The 12738-nt window shown below is 40.7% G+C and overlaps 1 protein-coding gene across 3 annotated transcripts in view; it reads left to right on the top strand.

Moving 5' to 3' along the window:
- Positions 1-12738, top strand: part of DIP2C (DIP2 acetate--CoA ligase C (putative)) — a 530217-nt gene that overhangs the window by 387888 nt on the left and 129591 nt on the right. For all 3 annotated transcript variants that reach the window (XM_088445439.1, XM_088445438.1, XM_088445440.1), the window contains 2 exons: positions 2286-2407; positions 11424-11535. In XM_088445439.1, the coding sequence (XP_088301565.1) occupies positions 2286-2407; positions 11424-11535 (234 nt within the window). The remainder of the gene's footprint in view (positions 1-2285; positions 2408-11423; positions 11536-12738) is intronic.

Genomic DNA, 12738 nt, shown 5'->3' with positions numbered 1-12738 from the left:
TTCTGGAAAAACTTAATTTTGAACTTACTTTGTGTTTAAAGTTGTTGTTTTTTTCTTTTTACTGATGTCCATTGTTTCACAATGTAATCTTTGTCGTTCTCCTGCCAGGTAATGAGAAGGGAATGTACTTGTTCCATTAATACATGAGAAATACTTTAGTACTTAATATATATGGTATAATGTACTCCTCACTGTAAGTTATTAATATTACAGATATTAGTCACTGTGGAGTTCTGTAACTATTTTCTGGTCAGGGAATGTTGTTTTGACTTCTGTTATTTCATTTCTTTTAAAGGAGGAGCACATTATTTCTTACAAAACAAAAGTTCTGTAGTACACTTTTTTTTTTTAGTTTTTATTTCATGTGGTATTCTAATTCCACCAAGCAAACAGCTACAGTATATGGGTGGAGAGGGGGTGTTATAAGGCCCCCATACACCTACGTGATTTCTAGACGATCACACGATTTTCGACTTGACGTACGTTTAGTCTTGTTGAAATCGTGCATTTTTTCATCCGATGCGCGCTCCCGTGGGTCCTTCAATCGTATCTTATGATCATATGTGCATCACATATATTCCATCGTATCGTGTTCAGAACGTGGCATTTTTTTTTTCATGCGATCCATCGTGTGGTAGTCATTTCAATGACTGTTTGTCCCTATTCCCTTAATGAGCGCGTGAGGCACAGGATCGATCTTACGACAGATCCTGTGCTAAGAAAAAAAAGTACTATAAAAAAGTACTGGCCACTATAGTTCAGTCCTCGTATTTTATATCCTAAGAGCATACAATGAAAGCTAAAGGAACAGCACTAATAGTTGGTGAACGGATATAGATTAATGACATGTAGTATTACACACTTGAATAATATCCTTAACCTGTGGGCAATTTATTTAATTTAATAAATTAATTTTAATTACATATAATTATTTAATGTTGTAAATACAATTGTAAAAACAAAATTAGTACAAAGAGGGAGACTGATGACATGGTTACATTTGGGACTATATAATATCTTTTAATGGTATTTTTGAATAATGTTTGCTACTGGATTATGCAGATAAATAAAGGCAATGGCAATAATATTGAAATCATGTAAAATTATAAGAACCACTAATTAGAAATGTCCCAGCAGTAGTAAAGAGGGATATTTATTACCAGTCTTTGACAAGGTGGAGTCCCATAAGCAAGAAGTTCCTTTGCAGGATACTCGTCCTCCTGTGAGTCTTAAATCTTGGCTGGAATAAGTCCCAAATGAGTTGTGATTGTAGATACTGTAAGTTTGTGGTCCAAAGTAAGTCCGGCTATAGTGTCTGTTCTTTCATCTTTAGTACACTGGCAGTTTCGTCAGACTGTATGGTGATAGTCTCAAAGAAAGCTGCATAAATACCTAAGTTCTCATTAGCTAACTACATTCACCTGAGAACAGTTAAAATATGGTTGCAGAATAAAATAGACATTTGAACATTTTCAGAAATGTTACATCAAAATAAAGGCAATCCTTTCACTTTTTGAAATATTATTCATTGTATATTACTATATATTAATAATCTATATACAGTCACCATCTATTAGCGCTGTTCCTTTATTTTTCAGATTTTTTTTTATCCTTATTTGATTTGACCATGTCACTCAATTCAGCAGGTCATGCATCTTTTTCCCATGGGAAATTGGGACAGTACTGTGAGAACCTTTACTTGTGGGATGGGCTGTATTGTTTAAAGGATGGAATCTAAGCAAATAAACAATGCAGTACAGCAGTGTTTACAAAACCCGCCATTACAGTCCAGGATTTAAGGATATCCATGCTTGAGCACAGGTGATTTTATTAGTACCTCAGTCAATTTGATATTACCATCTGGTCTTAAGCATGGATATCCTTAAAACCTGGACTGCAACGGTGGAGTTTGGGAAACTCTGTAGTACAGTATTTTTTGCTTTTCGGCTATAGAGAACAGCTGTCCATGTGAAAAAACACATTCATATTCTTTCATGTAGCCTATCTTTAAATATTTTTGTATGTTTTCTTTCTTCTGCAGTATTTAAGTTTGTTTCCTCAATGTATGCTGAGATATATTGGTGAGAATTTAGTTTTATGTACATACCTTAATGTTAATGGTTCATTTCATTCTGCGCATACTATTGTGTGACTTACAGTGTAAGTCAGGAAATGACTAGCAGCCACCTCCGTTACACCATCAAGGTGCTTTGGTCAGGCACAGCGCAGGGTGACTTCTGAGTCTGTGATTAAATGCTGATGACCTTTCTGATTCTTTCATGCAGGAATAGACCTGATTGCAGCATTTTATGGCTGTCTGTATGCAGGCTGTGTGCCAATAACGGTGCGACCTCCACACCCTCAGAACATTGCAACAACGCTACCAACGGTGAAAATGATAGTAGAGGTATGTGCGAGACAATTGAGCTGATAATACAGGGTTTAAATCAGTAGTTCCAATCGTTTTTGCTTGTCTACCCCCATTGGCTTCATAAACATATTTTCATCCCCTCTGACCTATTATTAACATTATTCAAAATACAATGCACAAAACCTTGGTAAGCACTGGTTAAGTGTATCCTACAAACAACGGAGACGGCCATATTCCTGAGATTGCAGCAAGTCCGCTCACTGGGAGTCAGTGGTGTAACTGAGGATTTTTCACACTTTTTCTTTTTTTAATGTCTCCCAAATGTAGTAGTGCAGAGGTAAGCAATTTACAGCTCAGTAGCAGCTGTGAAACTACAGTACAAATGCCAAAATGCCATGGTATGCTGAGACATGTAGTGAATCCTTTTATAGTGCAATCATTATCATCAATGAAATGTCATTATATTAAATATCATTATATCGTTAAATATCATTATATTAAATACCACAGATGTAAGTTTTCTGCTCTTATTAGAATATTTTTAAAGTGAAATGTAAATCTTCTTTATAGTATATTGATTTATTGTTGGCGATAACTATTCATTGCGATTTGTAATACATTTGCAGGGGGAAACTTACCGCATCACTGCAAAATGAATTTGCGGTATCACAGTCTGTACAACAGGGAAATAATTGATGCATCACAGAGCGCACTTTGCCATAGCTCGCTAAAAGATAGTGGGCGTCCTTATGCGACGCAGTGCGAGCACTTCATTTAAATATCCGGCCCTTTCTTGCCAGCGAGCAACCGCAACTTGCGAGCGGGTCTGAATGAGCTCCTTTGTGTCATGTACAGGTTTATGAAATGGGTGAGCTCTTATATATTTATTTATTACCAGTTCTTTATATAGCTCTCACACATTGTACAGTGTTTTATAGAGAATATTTAGTCATTCACATTAGTCCCTGCCCCAGTGGAGCTTACATTCTATATTCCCTTCTACAGGTAACGCACATTAGGGTTCATTTTTTTTTATCAGGAGCCAAATAACCTACCAATATAATTTCGGATTGTGGGAGGAAATCCACGCCAGCACTGTTGAGAATATACAAACGCCACACAGTTCAGACCGTGGTGGGAATCGAACCCAAGACCTCAGTGCTGTGAGGCACTAATGCTAACCATTACACAATCTGTGTTGCCCACTTAGCACCATTGTGACAGCCCTCAGTTGGCTCAGTAAGTTGAACTATGGAATTACTTTTTCTTCTTCCTCCATAGGGAGGACAGGCCTTATGCTGGGTATAGGTTGGTGGGTTGGAGTCCGGGCACCACATGGTTAAACTTGTTGAGCACAACCCAGACTTCCCCTCCCCCTAAACCCCGCCACAGGCACCTCAGTTTTCGTGTTGGTGCTTGCAGATGAGGCACACTGTGGAAGCTGTGCTAACAGCTTCATAGGTTTTACTTTTATTTTTTAACATTTTTAAACTTTTCATTTTCTACTGTGTAAGCAGTCCTACATCTTATCTTATAGTACGTCCACGCTGCTGCTTCATCACCCCAGCACCAGCAGCCGCGGCGCTGGTGAATGGGTCAGTGTACTTGGCTGCTGCTTCGGACACAGGAAGGAGCAACAACCGGCGAGCGGGGAAAAGGTTGTTTCTAAGCTCTATGTCAATCGAGATTGTGGTTCCTTACTTCCAGGTTCCAGATTCCTCACCAGAGGAGGCCTCTTTGGAGGTCGTGCGAGCTCTCCGGATTTATGTGGACAAGAAGGAGGACTTGCGTAGGACGGGTTCTCTCTTTGTCCTGTATGACTTTCACTGGGCTGGCCAGCTACTAAGCAGCGCTCGCCAGATAGATCCGTTTGACTATTTGCAACGCTTATGCTGTGGCGGATCTTCCAGCACCATCCGTGGGGACAGCTCAGTGTAAATGGGACCCATTTACAGTATGATGATTTGGAGAAATCAAAAAGTGTGTGACAGCTGTCACAGCCTCATAATATGGTCTGGACTATTACGGTTTTTACGCCATCCCCGCTTCATACGAGGAGGCTATAATCTCTCCCTGCTCGTCTCCCCGGTGACAGCTGTGACATCAAACACCCTCCCGGAAGGACTTCCGTCCCTCCGCAGGTTGCTGGTCCACTCCGATCTGGAGTCTGCGGCGCTTGGTGATGATGCCATCTCCAAGCTTTGGCACTGCACCCGTGTGCAGTGTGAACGGCGCTGACATGGGAATATACCGGGTCAGCACCGCATTGTGAACAGGGTAAGTCCCGGGTTTGAACCGGGATTTTGGTGGAAAAATCGTTTAAGCTGGCAAAGTTGAGGGTGAGGTAGTTGCGTCAGGCAGGGAACAAGCTCTGCCCTCAGTGTGCTTGGACATCATTTGCTGCTAAACCCTTTGGGTGAAAATGTCTGTTTTTGAATACGGTTGCTGAAATCAAAGCGTTGTATTTTGCTTTTCATGTGAAGGATGAATTCTCTCTCAATGTTTTACCTTTCTTTGGCTTGGGAACGGTGTTTAGCACAAGACTCTGGTGTCGTGTAATTAGAAAGTGAGAGAGAGGATTGCTGACTTTATGATAATGGGATTTATTCTGTTCTTCCTTATCTTGCAACAATTTCCTCCCATTCTCCATCATTTAAACCTGGTCATAATTAGCAGCATGGAGAAGCTCCTAGGGAGGAGATCTGGGAGTGAAATAAGGGAGAGTGTCTCATCCATCATTAAGAGGACTATGAATAGCACTTTATGAGGACAGTAATGTACAGTTCCTGGAGGAGGGGAGGGACTGTTCTATCTGCAGATTAAATATTTGTGCGGTGCTTGTGGTTAACTATTTTGTTGCTCACAAATTGAACAAACATTTATATTTTCACACACAGCATGTTTTATAAAATAAGCATTTACAATTGACCCAACCATAGAGTGGAGGCAGCTCTTCCTTAATATTCTTAAGGAAGAGCTGTCTCCAACTATAGATGGTGACGTGGACCAGTCCATCTGTTCTTGTACATTGCTCATTACATGTGCTCCGCTCACTTTGTGGTCATATAACGGTTTGAAAGTGGTTTATTTTAGGATGCAAATTTCTCAGAGCAGGTTAAACTCATCCTGGCGGGAGGGGCGTATTCTAGGAGCAGGTTTTTGTGTATCTAACTAATTAACATGTTTTAATTATCTAACAATAAAGGGGAACAATGCACTTTAGATTAATCTGATCTTAATTATCTTTTAAATGTGTAGTTACTCTTTTTTTGTGAAATTGATTTCCATATGGTTCTCAAATTTCATGCTTTACAATGTAAAACCTTAAATTTTCCTCATCAAAAATTTTAGGAAGAGAAACTGCACGTTAATTTGAATAATTAAAATCTCTTTTAGTGTGTATTACAGGCAAATACAGAGGGAGTTTCCTGTTGTTTGGAAATCCTTCTAGTTAATAAGCCCTTTTTGTGATGTCTAGAGTATACCGACCTCGTAAGCGTCGGCACCCGGCAAGTGCATACACACTTGCTGATGCCGGCAGCGATAGTCCGACTGGGGTTGCCACTGATGACACGCAGGAGCGCGCTTTGTCAGTGACATTGAGGGTACACACTGGCCGATGTGCGCGATATGTTGTCCGATCCGGCCTCATTGGACATTCTATCGTCTCGTGTGTACCCAGTATAACTCGTCAGCAGGAGACGTTTACACTGAAGTGCTAAAAGTCATGTGATAGCAGTATGTAAAGGTAATAATAGGTGGCGTCACCGTACTGTGACGTCTTGAAAATGCCCAGATCTGCATCAGTTGTAATCTGACATCTTGCGAATCAGTTTGAACCTCGGCTAGGCTGCTCATGGCAAGGCAACATGAATTATTGGAGTTCGAACGGAGCATGACAGCAGGTGCCAGACAGATGGGATACTCCATTTCCGAAGTTATGCGGATATTCAACACTCTTGAGATCTACAGTGTCACGTGTACCAGGAATACTTCACCCACCATGGATAGCGCATTGGCTAACCATGGGAGCTTAATGATCGTGACCAGTGGGGTCTTTAGCTTCCATGGGATATATAAGTTGAGGACCCAAAAGAGTGCCTCTGTTAACACTACAACACCAGATACATCTCCTCACCTGGGCTTGTGACATTGCTAATTGGACCCTGGAGGACCAGCAGCATGTGGCTTGGTCCAATGAGTCACGGTTCCAGTTGTTTCAGTCTATTGGTAGGGTTCAGGAGCGGCGCAGACCCCATAAGGCCGTGGACTCCAGTTGTCCACAAGCCACCTTGCAGGCTGGTAGTGGTTAAATAATGGTGTGGGGTGTGTTCACATGGCGTGGGTTGGGGCCGCCTGAACACGTCATTGACCGGTAACAACTACGTTGCATTGCATGATGACCATTTGCAGCTCTTCATGGACTTCATGTACTGCCACAATGATTAAATATTCCAGCAGGGTAATGCACTGTGTCATTAGTCCTAAGTTGTCCAAAATTGGTTCGAGGAGCATTCTGGAGTATTCAAACGAATAGTGTGGACTTCACATTAGCTTGACATGAACCCAATCAAACATTTATGGGATGTGGTGGAGAGGTCTTTCGTTCACTTGTGGAATCGATGTCACATCAAGTTTTTGCACTTCACCGGCTAGCGGGGGTCCTACACGATACTAGGCATCTATCCCATGACTTTTGGCACTTCAGTTAATGTAGTGCTATCATATTCTGTGGGGCGTTATAATTGTGGACAAGCACAGTCATAGAACAAGACTGGTTACTGACCACAATGCAGCAAGAGGCAAGCTTATTATCTAGGCCAGTGGTTCTCAAACTCTATCCTCGGGACCCCACAGAGTTCACGTTTTCCAGGTCACCCAGCAGGTGCACAGGTGCATTCATTACTCATTGACACATTTTAAAAGATCCCCTGGTGAAGCTAATTATTTCACTTGTGATTCTGTGAGGAGACATGGAAAACATGCACTGTTTGGGGTCCTGAGGACCGAGTTTGAGAACCTGTGATCTAGGGGTTTGATACTAAGATAAGGGGATATGAGAATTGCACTTGAGATACAGTACTGTATGTGAGGTTCAATGCCGCTTATTGCATATTGGTGCAGCCAGATACCAGTGAGAAAAAGATCCTAGTGGGGATATGTGATCTGGTCAGTGGTCAGGTGGTTTTGGAATAAAGAAGGAGAACAAGTGGGCTATATACAGAGGTTTAGCATGTAGCCGTGGTGCCCGGAGTTTATGCATTCTATGGCACTTCCCACCCTGTCCTGAAGTGTGCCAGGGAGTGAGCATATCCAGCATGTGGGAAGTTAAAAGGAAATACAGTTAACAATTCGGCATTGGGAATGGCAGTATCAGATTATGGCTCCTTGGTTATACCCGTTCGCCCAGTAAATAATATTACCTCATTGCTTACCTTTTATAGGTTATTTAATGGCTGGGTCATGGACCGTGCATTTTTCTGCTGCCTCCATCACTCAGTGCTGTGCTCCTGCTCCACTAGGGAACTTCCAGGGCAATCCGATCATGCACTCATGACTCTGCACTGATAGAGGGAGCTGGAAGCATGCACATGCACCTGGCTGCATGTGGATTTCGGCAGTTCATTAGTGATGACAGTCGCTGCACCACGGAACTACCTATGAACTTGTAGCTAGAGCATACAGGTGCACCCAGCTGGCAACCGTGGTTTGGAGGTAGTGCAATGACATGCGAGGGGTGGAACCAGGGGATGTAGGATGTAGTAGAGGAGGCTGGCGGCCAGTGAATTCTGGACACCAATGGAGGCGTCTCTGCAATGTACTGCCGGGTATTGGCAAACAATCCCCTATGGTCAGTGATGGCGAGAAAAAAAAGAAGAATGCATTTTGAACGGATGGTGGAAGTGGGCTGGTGGTAACTGTTATTATGTTTGGCTGCATATCACGATGATGCATAATGATGGAGTGCCAAAATTTACAGTACCATGACCAGGCATTCCCAGAAAACAACTATCTTTCTTTGGGTAAGCTTTTCTAGATGTGGTATTGACAAATTGGGAAGAAAATTGTTGTAGAGACACTTTGAAAGTTGTTAAAAATTATTAGAGTTTAGATTTCTGCAGGTATGTGTAGGCTTAGTAGAGTTAAAGTACAAATATATTAAATATGGTGGAGGAGAGCTTACCAGGTGATCAGGTGATGGACTGAGAGGGGGGAAATAAGCAAAAGTCTGGAGAAAACCTGATCAAGGTATTGATCAACAATATGATTAGTAGTCGGGCCACTTAAAGAGGCCAGTAGAGAAGGTTATAGAAAGTAGTCTGGAAGCATAAGAAGAATATGAACAATTGATTGGGATGTTGTTATTGCCTAAGATGATGGTGGGTATATGAAATAAGTAATCTTCAAGGATTTGTTTGTGTAGTCCAGGGGGGTGATAGAGAACAGTGACACACACAGAGAATGAGTTAAAATATGGATAGAATGTATTTCAGAACATGGGAACATACAGTAAGTGATGGGTCATTTAGCAGAACTATAGATGTGCAATGAATGGAAAGGAGGTACCCAGTGCCACCTCCTTGTGTGCTTCCAGTCCTGCACTTGTGGATGAAAGGGCTGCAGGGGAAGTGGATTGTGTGAGCCATGATTGTGTTATTGCCAGAAGGTTAATGATGTTTGAGAGAAAGAAATCAAGGATGGAGGTTAGTTGTTGCAATCAGAGAATCCATTCAGTATGGCACATTTAAAGGAATTTGAAAGTCATGGACATAGTTGGAATAATTCTGGAGTGGGAACAAAGCAAAAAAAAAGCGAGTAACTTTGTACCTGGAACAAACTAAGTTGCAATGCCAGGGGTGCATCTAAATACTATCTGCTTTTGAATGTAACACACAGAAATGAAAGCCAGGTTTGTTTTTATACCACAATTTTGAGTTTGGGCACGTCCCACCCAAATCTAAATCTGCCCCACCTGCTATGGAACATTATTTTTTTTGCCGAGATGCAAGTTATAGATGTGTCCACATACAGCTTACTTCCTTGACCGTTAAACAGCCCTTCTAGTGTACCATGCCGTGGCGTGACTCGGTAGCGCTGTTCGTCCTTTGTGCAACATTTTACCTTCAAATGCATCTTATTCGCAAAGTGATGAGAATACGACTCACAAGCACCTTCTGCTGATTAAAATTATATGCTGCATGCATATGTTCTGTGTTCAGCTGTTGGTGTATCTGCATGCCAATTGCTACGTTACAGTCACAGCCGCTGACACTGTAACGTAGCGTTTCGCATGCAGATAGACCCACAGCGGCACACAGAATATAGGCATGCAGCATATAATTTAATCAGCAGAAGCTGGTTGTGCGTCCTATATACATCGGTTAAGACATATTTGAAGGTAAAAAGTTGCACAGGAAGACACTCTGCGCTACCAAGTTGCACAGCTCTCCTTCATTATGTGTAACGTGACTTGTAGCGTTTGGAGGTATGATGTATGTGGAGTGGACACATCTGTACTTAAGTCTTTTTTTTTTTTTTTTTTGCTTTGCTCCCAACTCAGAATTAGCCCCAGTATGTGTTTGAGGATTGCTGGATTTCTGTACTATTATGGTTCAGAATTATATGTATGGTAGATGTGTGGGGTGGGCTAGATTTGGTGACATATATCCATCCTACTTTATGTTACTGAATACTCTGAGTTGCATATAATTTAAAAGCAGGATTGAAATATTGGAGAAAGTCCCTACTGAAAATTATAAGGAGAGTTTCATTGATATTGTGACTGTTCAACTTGGAATAATTGTCTATGCACAGATCGTTATCCTGCATAATAAGAACAATATAATTTTACTCTCTCTATTATTGTTCTAAATTGACCAGTGTCTAAAATCTATGGTGTTGACTGGCATCCCTCACTATATTGAGTTACACATAATATTTCAAGAATAAAGATTGATGACGTTTGACATCACGCCAAAGTATTCAGCTAAATTAAATTATGAATGATCGTCTCTAACAGCAGTTTTGTCATTGACTACTTTTTCTCCAAACACTTAGAATAAGTGCTGAGAATGGGTAAAGGTGTATGCAGGAATTAAAGTAAAAACATTACCTTTCTTAGACCATGAAGCACTATTTTAAATTTAAATTACTTTTTACCAGAATAAAATAAAATGGTTACACTAGAGCACAATAAAAAGAATAAGGATGAGAAATATTAAGGCTCTTTCTCTGCCTCTTTCCCTTCCTTTCTTTCTTCAACTTAATTACCTTCTAATTTATATTTATACAACCAGCAAATTGATGTATAATCAATATAACAGTGGTGGATAACATGATGTTTCAAGGAAGTGACAAGTGAGACCTCTGATCACACATTACAATTGCAGAGAGAAGAATATAATTCAATACATGCAGAATAATGGGAATGTAGCACAGCTTCTCTTTGGCATCAGAATACCTAGGAAGATAACAAATAGGGGAAATTACTGTGCTATGGAGAGCCGCATGTGGTCCTTATAAGGACAGTACACAATCCCCAAGCTGCCAGGTGCCCACCACTGCTACAGAATAACATTTGAGGAATATCACTTAAATATATTCATATACACTTGTCGGAGAAGCCTAGAAACTCAGTCTCAGCACAAAATTGTTCCTTCTGTTCTTCAGGAAAGGATCCTGGGTAAAGATATTTCTTTTATTAACTAGCGTTCTTGCCTACTCTGAAACTGCTATACAGTATAACAGGGAGAATTCTAGTACATGAAGCAGATTTATCAGCCTGTTCTCATTCTGCTTGATGGTTTTTCCATATTTTGGCAACTCCTATAAACATACCCCGCTGATAGCAAACCCAGACTTCCAGAACTTAGTGTTTATGACCGAAAGACCAAATGATTATTAAGTGTCATTTGCTGAACTTGCATTAAAGAAGAATATTGTCATTGCAGAAATTCTCTGAGGACAGCAATACTTGTTTGGGCAGCGCTGGGTTGGAAACGTACATGGCTGAGATAATTATTTACTCATTTTCTTCCCCTTTGTTCCCCAGGTGAGTCGTTCTGCTTGTTTAATGACTACGCAACTCATTTGTAAGCTGCTAAGGTCAAGAGAAGCAGCAGCAGCCGTGGATGTTAGAACGTGGCCTCCGATCTTGGATACTGGTGAGAATTTGTAGTCTGTTCTCCAACGATCGTGGAACTGTGTGTTGTATTTGGGTGGTATCAGATGGCTGCACTCAGAGATTGTGCTTGAAAAGCACAGCACACCCAGGAGCTGAATGCCTGCAGTGATGATAGATTGAAGTGAAGGAGAAATACTGCTCCCCAGTTACTTGGGATTGATTACTAAATATAAACTTCTTCACTGATGAATTGCTCTCATGTGATTGGTGAGCACAGTTTCCACTTCATTTTTATATGTCATGAGGTCTTGTCAGCACTTTGCTGTTCTAGCTGAGAATGTGCACTCAGGCAACACCCCTCTTAAGCGTAGTGTTAAAACCCATTTCCTTAGCTAACGCCTCTCTGGAAAAGCGTGACCCCAGGTGGCAGCATGACTTTACTCAGTTTTTGATAACACCAGAAAATAAGGATAATTCTTATGGCACTCACTGCAACTGACCATATACATAGAATTTATTCATTTAAGGCCAGTAATTATGCAATATTATGATTGAACAGGTGTGATAGCACATGATGTTTTCCACTGAGTAATTACTAATGTCTTGGAATGAAAATGTAGTCACAATAATGCCACCATCTGGAGTATCCAGAAACATTTACTGTTAATTTAATAAGAAATATTATTGCTTTATATTTATGCAAAGTAAATTAATTTAAACTTAATTATAAAAAAAAAAAAAAAAATACTAATTTTAAGATATCATGTTCGGTAAATAAACAGGAGCACAAATTAATCTTAAATTGGGTAGAGAGCTGAACAACGGTGCGACCCAGCAACGTGGCGATGTCATGTAACGATATATAGAATCGCCGTACACACTACACGATTCGTGGTACGACAGTGCGGTATATCATTACATGCTTCATCTGTGGAATTGTCCCATTAGACATGTAGAACAGGCATTTGGATGATACAATAAATGACGGCTGAAAACAACGGGTTGAGGGTGCACTTTATTTGATGGGGAAAAAGTACCATGATTTTGTGATATATCGTATAGTGTGTTACCCAGCTTTACATGCCAGGCATGTTAGCTCAGACTGGTAATTGGCCTTAATATCAGATTTCATAACATAGTACAAAGGTGTAGGGGATTAATATTTGTTGTAAGTATGAATGATTTAATTAAATGTTATCACGTAAAGTACATAAAGCAGATGATCAACACCCAACAGTTGCTA

This window comes from Taudactylus pleione, unplaced genomic scaffold (genome assembly GCF_031769625.1).
Source record: "Taudactylus pleione unplaced genomic scaffold, aTauple2 ptg000380l, whole genome shotgun sequence".
Classification (NCBI taxonomy): domain Eukaryota; kingdom Metazoa; phylum Chordata; class Amphibia; order Anura; family Myobatrachidae; genus Taudactylus; species Taudactylus pleione.
This window is presented reverse-complemented; position numbering and strand designations above follow the sequence as displayed.